This window comes from Chanos chanos, chromosome 11 (assembly GCF_902362185.1).
Source record: "Chanos chanos chromosome 11, fChaCha1.1, whole genome shotgun sequence".
Taxonomy (NCBI): domain Eukaryota; kingdom Metazoa; phylum Chordata; class Actinopteri; order Gonorynchiformes; family Chanidae; genus Chanos; species Chanos chanos.
Window position 1 is genome coordinate 890,001 of NC_044505.1, and position 12,500 is coordinate 902,500.

General features: G+C 47.2%; 3 protein-coding genes across 3 annotated transcripts in view; all 3 read left to right on the plus strand.

Annotated features, from left to right (window-relative positions):
• The first annotated feature begins 845 nt into the window (after window positions 1–845).
• Window positions 846–4,425, plus strand: rps6 (ribosomal protein S6). The gene is made up of 6 exons (XM_030787927.1): window positions 846–895; window positions 1,656–1,787; window positions 2,119–2,329; window positions 2,962–3,108; window positions 3,762–3,919; window positions 4,281–4,425. Exons 1-6 carry the CDS (start codon window positions 890–892, stop codon window positions 4,374–4,376), a joined length of 750 nt encoding a protein of 249 aa, XP_030643787.1. The 5' UTR covers window positions 846–889; the 3' UTR covers window positions 4,377–4,425.
• A 1,464-nt stretch (window positions 4,426–5,889) lies between these two features.
• On the plus strand, window positions 5,890–8,140 carry LOC115824137 (stabilizer of axonemal microtubules 2-like). The gene is made up of 3 exons (XM_030788242.1): window positions 5,890–6,137; window positions 6,772–6,971; window positions 7,107–8,140. Exons 1-3 carry the CDS (start codon window positions 5,890–5,892, stop codon window positions 8,138–8,140), a joined length of 1,482 nt encoding a protein of 493 aa, XP_030644102.1.
• A 1,477-nt stretch (window positions 8,141–9,617) lies between these two features.
• Window positions 9,618–12,500, plus strand: part of smu1b (SMU1 DNA replication regulator and spliceosomal factor b) — a 13,340-nt gene continuing 10,457 nt past the window's right edge. The window contains exons 1-4 of the mRNA XM_030788183.1: window positions 9,618–9,643; window positions 10,207–10,417; window positions 11,392–11,544; window positions 11,855–11,965. Coding sequence (XP_030644043.1) covers window positions 9,618–9,643; window positions 10,207–10,417; window positions 11,392–11,544; window positions 11,855–11,965 — 501 coding nt within the window. The remainder of the gene's footprint in view (window positions 9,644–10,206; window positions 10,418–11,391; window positions 11,545–11,854; window positions 11,966–12,500) is intronic.

Genomic DNA, 12,500 nt, shown 5'->3' on the forward strand with positions numbered 1-12,500 from the left:
CAAACGCAGCATCCCGTTGTGTTTTTGAAGAAACTGTAAATTGTCTATGGCACAGACGAGGCTAAAGACATTAAATGTACTGTCATTCTTGCGCTTTTGAGTTCGAAGCGGCGCTCACTGTCTCTCACATTTAACGGACTCAGCCCATCTGGGTGAAGTTAATCTCTTATCTCTTGAAGCGCAGCAAGAGTTTACATCATGTGACCAACGCATGCGTGCTCTTTCTAAACTGTCACTTGGTCTTTGTGTTGTTTATTTGACACCTCAGGAGTTAGGAGCCGTGATGGGAATGTGATTTATAAACTACATTGTCTTTGCTGTTTAGATTTCCCATTTATGAGGTCCTACCATTTATCAACATTTTAAATAGTTTGAAATTGTTTTGAATAATAATAATAATAAAAATACACGTTTATTTAGAGCCCAATGTCACTATTTATAGTCTCAAAGGGCTTTAGGTGTCCAGAACAAAGTCAAATCAAAATTTTATTATTTATAAGTTAGAGAAAATAGATAAGTCTTTAGTTTGGTTTTAAAGTTATAAATAGAGTTTGCCTCCCTAATTTCTGTAGGTAGACCATTCCAGAGGAGGGCAGTGGGAAAGGGCTCGGTAGCCAGCGCACGTCTTTTTAACATTTTTTTTTTTTAAAGTTACATGGTGTAAACTCAGCGCTACTCAGTTTTTGCGAGTAAAACTTGGTATATGTCGAATGGTTCACAAACGATCATTTCTAATTATCGCTCAAGGACAGGTGCCCGCCCGGTTGATAACATGACTGAACATGCTGTCGTGTGTGAAATATCGCGATACAGCGTGACGTCTATGTGAGAGTACGGAGCGGATATCCGGTCTCTTTTCGGTGGTGGGCTCCTGAGACAGTCCGCAAAAATGAAGGTGAGCTAAAATCCAAAATGAAATAAAGTGTTTATAGTTTTGTCGGAGCTCCCAATATAACCGCGATAGTACTGTATATACCTAGAACATTTAAGAGATGATGTTGTAGTCGTTTTTGAAGAATCTGTTGGCCTGGATGAATTGTGATTTTTGTAGAGCTGCGCAGAGAGAGCTTGTTCATAGCCTGAAACATGGCCGCCACGGAGTGCAAATGTGTTCAAGACTCATGGAAACAGACACGTACTGCAACAAAACGGCTTTCTGTTCTGTGTTTTTTGGCTGAGCATAATATGTAGATCATTCCACGTTTAGCCATTGTCCGCACGAGTAAAATTGGTCGTTAATTAGCTGGGGGAAATTAGCGTGTGTGCTTTCTGCGCCCGGTTCGTCAGAAAGTCGTTGAACAAAAATGGGGTGCGTGTTTTACGAATTCCGAAACGCACGAGCTCCGGCTCTTTTAACTTTGGTGATTTGTTAATTTAGTCTAACAGGACTTAACCTGGCACTGGTCGCGTGCCCTGACTGTGATGTAGTATCAGTGTGGGGTGAACCCGGGAGCAGTCGTATTTTGGGAAGGGGGTTAACGGTTTTGATACAGCAGTTCTGGGTGTGGGGAGAAAGCACGTGCTGTGTGAAGCTAGGATGCTTTGGCCATGAGCCTTCCTCTTGAGACGGGTCAGTCACAGAGCTTGATTAGAGAGTTCAGTGGATTGTGAAGCTGGTTTTTGTTAATGTGTGATGTCTGTCTCCTGTTCTCCAGCTGAATATCTCCTATCCCGCCACTGGCTGTCAGAAGCTGATTGAGGTGGATGACGAGCGTAAGTTGAGGACGTTCTATGAGAAGCGCATGGCCACTGAGGTGTCCGCCGACCCTCTGGGAGACGAATGGAAGGTATGATCTGATCCTGGATCAGTGTTAAACTGGCCGCCTGGTCACGCGGCTATGTGAGCAGTTTTATTTTCTGTTCATGCTGGTCCGTGGTAGAGGACTGGTTCTGTGTGTGTGTGTGGAGATGTTGATGTGTGTTGTGAATGTTTGTAGAGGGCTGGTTCTGTGTGTGTGTGTGTGGAGTTGTTGATGTGTGTTGTGAATGTTTGTAGAGGGCTGGTTCTGTGTGTGTGTGTGGAGTTGTTGATGTGTGTTGTGAATGTTTGTATAGGGCTGGTTCTGTGTGTGTGTGTGTGGAGATGTTGATGTGTGTTGTGAATGTTTGTGTTTCCAGGGTTACGTTGTGCGCATCAGCGGGGGTAACGATAAACAGGGTTTCCCCATGAAGCAGGGTGTTCTGACCCACGGCCGTGTGCGTCTGCTCCTCAGCAAAGGTCACTCCTGCTACCGCCCCCGCCGCACCGGAGAGCGCAAACGCAAGTCAGTCCGCGGCTGCATCGTCGACGCTAACCTCAGCGTGCTCAACTTGGTGATCGTCAGGAAAGGTAGAGACTGAACTCTTCCCTGCTCACGAGCCACATGGACTGTGTGTGTGTGTATGTGTGTTTGTGAGTGTGTGTTTGTGAGTGTTGAGTGAGTGTGTGCACGCGCAGGGAGGGAACGGGTCTCGTTGGGTCTTGTACTGAAACTCTGGCCCCTGTAACGCAGGCCGATTTGACTGATCCAGATTCAGAGCGGCTCTGAGACGTCCACCGGTAGATCTGTGAGAAGGGTGAAATGTAGTCTCTGTATTACTGACTGGCCTTGATGATTGTGCAGTTCTGATGCCCAGTGTGGCAGGTAACTGCTGTCTGTATGGACTGGTCACAGCGTGGGTTTGTCGGGCACTTTTCGGCTGTGGTGGGGCTGGCACACCAGTAGACCCTTTCTGGTTAGTCCGTAGCCTTTAAGGGGGGACAGCGTGTTGCCATAGTAACAGTGGAGCTGCTAACCGGATAACGACCTGACCTCACACACACCGTGTCTGGTCGTACTGCTTTGCTCTCCCATTATTTCTCAGCCAGCTAAACTGTGTGTGTGTGTGTCCTCTGAGTAACTGACTGGCTTTTATATAACAAATATCTGTGTGTGTCTTTGATGTTTGTATAATGAATCTCTGTGTGTGTGTGTGTGTCAGGTGAGAAGGACATCCCGGGGCTGACTGACAGCACTGTCCCTCGGCGTCTGGGCCCTAAGAGAGCCAGTAAGATCCGGAAGCTCTTTAACCTGTCAAAGGAGGACGACGTCCGACAGTACGTGGTCAGGAGACCCCTGACCAAGGAGGGTGAGTCCACACACACACACACGCCGCACGCACACACACACACACACATGCCCCGCGCACACGCCTCTCTCACACACACACACGCCACACACACACACACACACATGCGTGCACATGCCTCTCTCACACACACACACACGCACATGCCACGTGCACACACATTCACGCCGCGCACACACACACACGCCTCTCTCTCACACACACACGCCACGCGCACACACATACAAGCTGCGCACACACACACACACACAGTGGGTTTGAGTCCGTTCATGACTGGACGTACAGGAGAAGGTGACTGGCAGGCCAGAGCCTTGTACACGGCACACCAGTAGACCCTTTCTGGTTGGTCCGTAGCCTTTAAGGGGGGACAGCGTGTTGCCATAGAAACCGCGGAGCTGCTAACCGGATAACGGCCTGACCTCACACACCGTGGCTGGTCGTACTGCATTGCTCTCCCATGACTTCTCCCATGATGTTTAAGGGAGTGTGTGTGTGTGAGATGGATGAGTTTGAGCTGTGTTCTTGGGCTGTCAGTGGAGTTAGTCACTGTACTACAGCACTCGTCTACTGTCTGTGCTTTTTAAAGTGATTTAAAATGGGACAGTTTGATTTAAAGATTTGTCTCTGTCTCACTCCATCTCTCTGTCTGTCAGGTAAGAAGCCCAGGACCAAGGCCCCTAAGATCCAGCGTCTGGTGACGCCCCGCGTACTGCAGCACAAGCGCAGACGCATTGCCCTGAAGAGACAGCGCACACAGAAGAACAAGGAGGAGGCTGCAGAGTACGCCAAGCTGCTGGCCAAGAGAATGAAGGTACACACTCTAACTCTTTTTCTCTCTATACAGACCCGTCACTCACTCAGCCTCGGAGACTGGCGCACACTCTACCACAGTTTAATGCTGCAGTCTCAGACCTCTTAAAAACTTTATCATTTATTATTATTACTATAGCCCAGAAGTTTCCTCATTTAAGATATCGCTGTGAGAACAGCCTTTGTCACTCAGACTTCTGTGAACGCTGTCACTTTGGGCCCGGGACACATTTTCCCCTGGGCTATTTTAAGATCTTGGATTTTTGAGAGTGGAGCCTTGGCAGGGCTGGGATTTGAAGAGGGGAGACAAAGACTGTCAGGAGTGTGTTTCACCATCTCCACTCTGTGTGTGTGTTTTGCAGGAGGCGAAGGAGAAGCGTCAGGAGCAGATCGCCAAGAGGCGCCGTCTCTCCTCCCTTAGGGCCTCCACATCCAAATCCGAGTCCAGCCAAAAGTAGACACAACAAAAATGCACGTCGCCAATAAAACACCATGGTTTTGCTGAAACGAGTGTGTTTTGTTTTTCTTTTACTCCTTCTCTTGGTTAAACCTATGTGTCTTTTTTCCATCACTATTTTTCAAACATGGTTACAACGAGTATTTTAACTCTTGAACGTAGGACGCTCTTAAGTAAGGCAGTTTACAGGACCAAGATCGTGGTTATACATAATGCTCCGGACATTGCGTAGAAAAAACTCTTAATCCGAGAGCAATTCTGTTTCTCGGAGTCCGGACATGCTGTACTTAATTACGACAGGACTTTACACCGGGACGCGTGAATTCCGCTGGACTCTACGGATTTAAACTGGTGTTTGACAAGTTGTCCACTCAACACTATGTATACGTTTACCACAAAACGTCTCAAACTGTTCATGAATCTCACCCCGCTGAAGTTAAGGAAGGTATGAAAGAATTTGTAACGCACCGTTAACGTCAGTGTGAGTACAGTAAATGATCCCTGTAGCTAATGAAACCATGCTAAGCACAGAACCAAGGAATCGTGAGGTAACAGCCGCGAGTTCCAAAATTTATGCATCGAATTTTGTCACGGGCTTACTTCACAATAGTCACATTCGCACTTGAGTTCTGGTGTCTTCCAGTAATCCTTAAAATCGACAATGTAGCGGCGGAGTCTGTTTTTGTCAAACTAAATCGTTATTGACAAACGCTTCAACATTCGCTAACATCCGAGGGCCAGATGATGACGCAGTGCTTGTGTCAGATTTGCATGTGCGGGTGAGTTTGTGTTGTCACGTGTTCGCCTCCACCCCAACTACACCGAAACCTCACTACACAATTCAGTGTTCGCTGGACGGTATGGTGCGCATTCTGTGGATTTGTTTTCGATCATATCACGGTGTCACGAACAAGGTTAATAAACTAGAGTAGCCCAAATTGCGACATAATTTAACAAGTTTTGGCCGGAAATAACAAATTTGTCATCAAGAGAAAATGCAAATTAAAAAAACAAAACAAAAACTAAGCCATCGTGCTACCCACAGTTCTGTTGTGCTAACGTAAAATTGCGGTGTTACACTCTCTCTCTCTCTCTCTCTCTCTCTCTCTCTCTCTCTCTCTCTCTCTCTCTCTCTCTCTCTCTCTCTGGATGTGAACTTTGTATGAGATATTCTGTAGGCTGTAATTTGACCAATTGTTAATTCGTTGATCTGAAGTACAGATCACCGCCCGCCCCCCCGCGCACACACACACACACACCAGACTGTGCCCCAGGCATCACAGGCACACATTGTGTGTGTGTGTGTGAGTGAAAGGGTATGTAAACTTGGTGATTTGATCATGTGTGTCTGTATGAGCAGTTACGCGTGTTGTCAGATTGGTGGGTACACCTGCACACATAGTTTAAACAGTCAGCCAGTCAGTGAGGCTTTAGGTCTGTGTAATCAGGTAACCAGGAGTATAGTATGGAAATTCTGCTGTGTGACAATAACCACGTTAGCTTCAATGATTTGCATGACTAAATTAGTCAAGGATTGTCCGGATAACGAATCTCCTTTTCCTTCATCCAGAAGGCACCGGTGCCCTCACACGCCACCTCCAGCCGTGATCCCCCTGGGCTCTGACTCTGGGCCCGCGTGTCTGCTCTCTGAGTATGGAGAGAAGTTTGTCTCCCATGGCAACACTGCCGTTCGCATTTCTAAACACGTTCCGGAGGAGCTCCAGCCTCCAGAAGGGCCCATTTCAAACACCACCACGTTCCGGTAAATTCCGAGAGCAGACATATCTGTGCTTATAAACATAGCATACACAGATGCACCGATGAAACTGCTGTGTTTATCAGTCTTCTGCCCAGGACCTGTGGGTAGTTGTTAAATGATAAGGGAACTGTCTCTCTGAGCAGAGGATTATGGGTCTGAGTGACGGATATAATGACCCTTGTCCTGTGTGCCCTACGAGTAAATAAACATGTTAACATGTCCTGTGTGCCCTACGAGTAAATAAACATTTAAACATGTCCTGTGTGCCCTATGAGTAAATAAACATGTAAACATGTCCTGTGTGCCCTATGAGTAAATAAACATGTTAACATGTCCTGTGTGCCCTATGAGTAAATAAACATGTAAACATGTCCTGTGTGCCCTATGAGTAAATAAACATATAAACATGTAAACATGTCCTGTGTGCCCTATGAGTAATTAAACATATAAACACGCTACCCTGAGAAGCCAGCCGCTGGGACAAAACAGTAACTGAAAGCATTTTTTTTAACAGTCTGTTTATTGGTTTTTCTTCTGTAACAAGACACGTATAAGCAGAAATATTACAGGAAAAACTGAAAGCGTTTTTAAATGAAAATGTGAATCAAATGTAAACAAAGTTTGCTCCCCGCTCCAGATCAGACTATGTGCCACACCGGCTGACACCCAGAGCTCCCAAACCTGTCCAGGTCTGTTCTCCCCCCGCTGTGGAAATGGCACTGCAGACCACATACATGCAAGACTTCACACAGCACCCGACGCAAAGAAACATCGTCAGCAAAACAGAGCAGCACTGGAGCCCGCCAGCCAAGATGGACACTCGGTCTGTCTACAACGGTATGTAGTCGCTAACTGGTCCCAGTGATCAATACCTGCTCTCTCCAGTGCTCCTTGTTTCTGTGTGAGTGATATTTCTGTAGTCTGGAGGTACAGTGTAAATCCGCAGCCTGTGACAGTCTCTCTCTCTCTCAGAGGAATACAGGCCCTGGTCCCTTCTCAAACAGAAACCTTTTAAGACGAAGGACAACCTGACAATCAGCACAGAAAAGTTCAGTGCCCTCAGCACCGCTCAGGACGACTACTGTCCCAAACCCGGCGCCGTGGCCCGTCATAGCTTTAAACCTGTACCAGTGCTGAAAGAGTCCCCGCCCTTTGAGGGTGACACCACCCACCGCCTGTCATACGTATCGCACCCCCCTCAACGCCGAGCCCCCAGACAGAAAATCGTTTACGAACCTAACTCTGTCCCTCTGGAAGCTGTTTCTACCCATCGTCATGACTACCGGGGTTTGAGAGGAGAGAGGCCTCGGTCGTGTAAGGCCCGGATCACGTGGGATGGGCACAGAATGCCATTTGAAGAGGTCAGTGAGTTTCAAGACAAGTACAGAGAATGGAAGCAGCCTCCATGTGTCAGACAGCGCTGCACTGCCTCATACTCACCACCAGAGGGCGAGATGGAGCTCGTTTCCACTGCCCATGGGGACTTCAAGGGCACAAGAGCCTCACCTGCCAGGTCAGCGCGTCCTCCCATCAAAGCCTGGAGCAAAGGGGCACCGTTTGAGGCTCGTTCTGCCATGAAGGAAGACTACAGGGCCTGGGAAAGCGCAGAGCGCAGCTGTTCGGCAAAGCCTCCGCACGTTCGCCAGTCTCCGGACAGATTCAGCGCCACCACCACTTTCCGTGCCCACTACACGCCCAAAACCGCCAGCAGAGCGGCCAGCTTTAAACCAGAGGCCGCGCGTCTGACCCCGCGCCACATGGAGACCGACACCGTCTACCGCTGCACCTACAGCGAGCATAAGATCCAGCCCTGCCCGGCCAGTCACGCACAGCCCCCCGGCTTCCACTACACAGGCAAGGGAAGGGGCGGACACCTCCTCTATCGGCCAACCGCAGCCCCAGAGAAGGGCGTGGCCAGACCTGCCACTGCAGGCAGTGCCAAACCCAAGGTGAGCGCTGCCACACGGCCGGTGAAATCGGCCATTTTCTCCCCCTGCAAGAGTTAACTCAGATCCCACAGAGCTCAGGAGAGCCATGCCCTGGAGTTCACTTTATTTCTTACCAATGAAACGATTCAAATCCACTACAACAGTCATTTTACTCCTCTGTTTTACACTCTGGAGTTCACTTTATTTCTTATCAATAAAACGATTCAAATCCACTACGACAGTCATTTTACTCCTCTGCTGCTGCGTCAGGGCCCTTTAGCTTTGAGCCGTTCCATTGTGAGAAAACGTTCAGGATATTTTAAAAGGGTTGAGGACAAGTGATATATTTATGATAAAGAACAGAATTAAGTTTTTTGGTACTTTGTTTTTTTTTTTTTTTTGCTTCCATGACAATGAATTGAAATATCACTAAGAGAGAATGATTGTCCCAGTGTTGGTACTTTCAAAGTTGATAAAAGTCTCACTCACTCACTCACTCACTCACTCACTCATTTTCTAAGCCGCTTATCCTAATTAGGGTCGCGGGGGATGCCGGAGCCTATCCCATCGTTCATTGGACAAGAGGCCGGGAAACACCCTGGACAGGTCGCCAGTCCATCTTATAAAAGTCTGATCATCCTTTTTAAATAAACGTCGCTTGCAGTTCTCAATTTCACCACAAGATGGCGACCAGCTGCAAATCGAAGCCCCAGTACACAGTAACAGTAATATGATCTATGTTGCCGCATGTTGTCCGTATTAATAATATTAGAGCATGTTTGTAATGTAACCTTGGGTACAGTGCTCTTTCTCTGTCTGCCTTAAAACATTCATATCTCTTATATTCTATAACTTTTTTATTTACAAAAAGTTAGAAAAGCGGTCCTCTGGCCAGGCTGTTCTTTTTGCGGTTTTCTTTCCTTCATTTCATGTAAAGGTAATAAAACGTACAGTGACAAATTACCCTCGAACCCCCGATGCAGCGCTCCAACATCCTCTGTACTGATTCTTCTTCTATTTGCACTTCTTTTTCTTCCTCTTCTTCTTTTCTCTCTCTCTCCCTCTCTCCCTCTCTCTCTGTCTCTCCCTCTCTCGCTCTACACACATATATGCACAGAAGTAGGTAGGAATATATATTCATGTCGTTGGTTCTGTTGACTGTTATGGATGATGATGATGATGATGATGATAGTCGTGCATTCTCTATCATCCTTATACTCTCCACTCTCCTGTTTCATGTGACACAAACTGAAACTGGGTAAATTCCACTGTTTTTTATTCCAAGTTTAATGCAGTCTGTTCCTCTGCATTCCGCACGTTTGCACCGTGGTCTGGGTGTGTGTCTGTCCGCCTCGTCCGTTTGCGTCAGAGTTTACGCCCCCTAAAACTGCAACAGTTTTGGGGTGATCTCAGACATCTGCGCAGCAAACTGAATACAACAGCACGTGGAATGGGCGGTCACGACCACACTGCGTTCACGTGGCTGGAGACCAACATTAAGCAGCGCGCGAGGCTGAATCTCACATATTACGAGACAGCATCTGTGCTCGCGGCCATGGCGCTCGAAGTAGAATCTGCTGAGTGAGTAACAATACTGCTGTGCTATGAAAGAGAATAAGTAATTAACGCGATTTGGGCTTTTCTGTCATCATTCAGTCGTACTATAAACTTGACAGTACCAGCCCTGATCACAGAGGAGATAAAACAGGACTTGATAGTCTTCACTTTTGTTCATTTTGCGTAAACTTTGGCTCCTGTCAGGATTTTTGTTGTGTACTGCAGTCATTTGTTGCTCTGTTTTAGTGAAGATTTTAAATCTTTAAGATTTTATACATTGCTTAGTGTTCACTTACATTAACTTATTTGTCATAAGTCTTGTGCGTCATTATGTAAACTCTCTTCGGGCTGTAAAGACTGGATATTTACATGTCAGATCTCTGAGAGTCTGGCTTTGGTTGTAGTCTCTGAGTGACACAACGATTAATAGCCTCAAGGACGCGTCGTCACTGCGCAATTTCCAATCCCTAAACTGAGATTGGAAATTCGAGGCACGTAAAGCAAGTCTAATTCTTAGGAACTTTGGTCTTGACTGTTTTGGGCTCTCCACGCGCACAGTGATGCTTGCTTTGTTTTGCCCATTGCAGCATCATTCGCCTCATCATGCAATATCTGAAGGAGAATAATTTGCATCGTACATTGGCAACACTGCAAGAGGAGTCGACCGTTTCTCTTCACACCGTGGAGAGCATCGAGAGCTTCCTCGCTGACATTAACAACGGTCGCTGGGACGTCGCGCTGCCTGCTATTCAGTATCTAAAACTCCCTGACAAAACTCTCATTGACCTGTACGAACAGGTACAGCCAGCTGGTTACTTATTGATGTGTTCTTAATTTCTAAATCACTGAAAACATTGAAAACACACTCTTGTGTGTATTTAGTGTGTGGTGTCTGATTAGTGTAGAGTAGAATGGGAGTAGTTGCGTGGCGGTGTGTGTGTGTATGATTGTGTATGTTCAGTCGTGTGTATGCGCATGCATTTTTGTGTGTGTGCGCGCGCGCGCGCGCGCGTCTGTGTGCGTGCGCCAGTGTGTGAGTGTGTGCTGTGTATTGGTGTCACCATTTGTGCATTTTTAGTAGAGTGTGAATTGTGCAGTATTGCCATGTGCAGTGTCTATGTGTGTGTGTGTGTTGTTTAAGCAGTGTGTTAGTATCTGTGTGTGTGTGTGTGTGTGTGTGTGCATGTGCATGTGTGTTACGTAGTATCTGTGTGTGTTAAGCAGTATCTGTGTGTGTGTGGTTTTAAACAGTTTGTTAGTATCTGTGTGTGTGTGTGTGTGTGTGTTAAGCAGTATCCGTGTGTGTGTGTGTGTGTTTTAGGCATTATCTGTGTGAGTGTGTGCGTGTGTGTGTTTGTGTGTGTGTTTGTGTTTGTTAGGCGGTATCTGTGTGTGTGCATGCGTGCATGTGTGTGTGCATGCATGTGTATGTGATAAGCAGTATCTATGTGTCTGTGTGTGTGCGTGTGCATGCGTGTTCAGCACTATCGCCGTGTGTGTGCAGGCGTGTGTGTGCGCGCGCATGCGCGTGTGTGTTAAGCAGTATCGCTGTCTGTGTCTGTGTGTGTGCGTGTGCATGCATGTTCAGCACTATTGCTGTGTGTGTGCAGGCATGTGTGCATGCGTGCGTGCGCGTGTGTGTTAAGCAGTATCGCTGTCTGTGTCTGTGTGTGTGTGTGCGTGTGCATGCGTGTTCAGCACTATCGCTGTGTGTGTGTGCAGGCGTGTGTGTGTGTGTTAAGCAGTATCTGTGTGTCTGTGTTTTTGTGTAGGTGGTGTTGGAGCTGATTGAGCTGAGAGAGTTAGGTGCAGCGAGATGTTTACTGAGACAGACTGACCCCATGATAATGCTGAGACACACGCAGCCGGAGCGGTACACGCACCTGGAGACGCTGCTCACCTGTCCGCACTTCAACCCTCAAGAGGTCAGTGTCCGCCCGGCAGTATTTACATCACACAATGTCACCTGTTTAACCTTCTTTCCTACACATTTTTAACCTCTCTCTTCTTTTTCACTGCGGTGCATACTCACCTTCCGTCGGCTATAGTAATCGGTCTGTTCTACAGCGTGTGTGAGTACATGTCTGAGCTCTCTCTCTCTCTCTCTCTCTCTCTCTGTCTGTCTGTCTCTCTCTCTCTCTCTCTCTGTCTGTCTGTCTCTCTCTCTCTCTCTGTCTGTCTGTCTGTCTGTCTCTCTCTCTGTCTCTCTCTCTCTCTCTCTCTCTCTGTCTGTAGGTGTATCCGGAGGGCAACAGTAAACAGAAGAGGAGGTTTGCTATTGCTCAGGCGCTGGCAGGAGAAGTCTGTTTGGTCCCGCCCTCTCGTCTCATGGCTTTACTTGGTCAGGTGGGACCACTGCTCACTATTGGTTAATCAGTTGTCCATCACTGAAGTCTGAACATCAGACCGGGGGGTGTTCCAGAAAGCGGGTTTAGTGCAAACTCAGAGTTAGTTAACTCAGAGTAAGTAGTAAACCTCCTAATAGAAGAGCACTGTGGCTTTGTTCTGCTTGGAGAATGAAGCCATAGGGCTGTTCTATTAGGAGGTTTAACTGAGTTAACTGACTCAGTTTTCACTAAACCCGCTTTCTGGAATACCCCCCCAGCTCATTCTTTCAGCACTGAATCATTTGAATCAAGGCTGTGCGATATGACGATATATATCGTATGACAGAAAAGCACCTTATTGTTTCATATTATGCTCTATTGTTTAAGTCGTTGTGTCGCAAATCACACTCTTTACAGCGATATTATTCGTCATTTGTACGATGCTTTGCATTGTTCTGCAGTACACGGATGCAGGCAGGGAATCTGCATGAAGGCAACACAAACAAACACGGAGGAGAGTGAACATGACACAGAACGGGAGAATTCCAAATAAA

Bases quoted from the DNA above. Each gene is read 5' to 3' on its own strand.
- rps6 (XM_030787927.1), top strand. The intron at 1,788-2,118 runs GTATGATCTGAT...TTGTGTTTCCAG, and splicing joins CTCTGGGAGACGAATGGAAG to GGTTACGTTGTGCGCATCAG. The intron at 3,109-3,761 runs GTGAGTCCACAC...TCTGTCTGTCAG, and splicing joins GAGACCCCTGACCAAGGAGG to GTAAGAAGCCCAGGACCAAG.
- LOC115824137 (XM_030788242.1), top strand. From the start codon at position 5,890: ATGACTAAATTAGTCAAGGATTGTCCGGATAACGAATCTCCTTTTCCT. The intron at 6,138-6,771 runs GTAAATTCCGAG...TCCCCGCTCCAG, and splicing joins TCAAACACCACCACGTTCCG to ATCAGACTATGTGCCACACC. The intron at 6,972-7,106 runs GTATGTAGTCGC...TCTCTCTCTCAG, and splicing joins CACTCGGTCTGTCTACAACG to AGGAATACAGGCCCTGGTCC.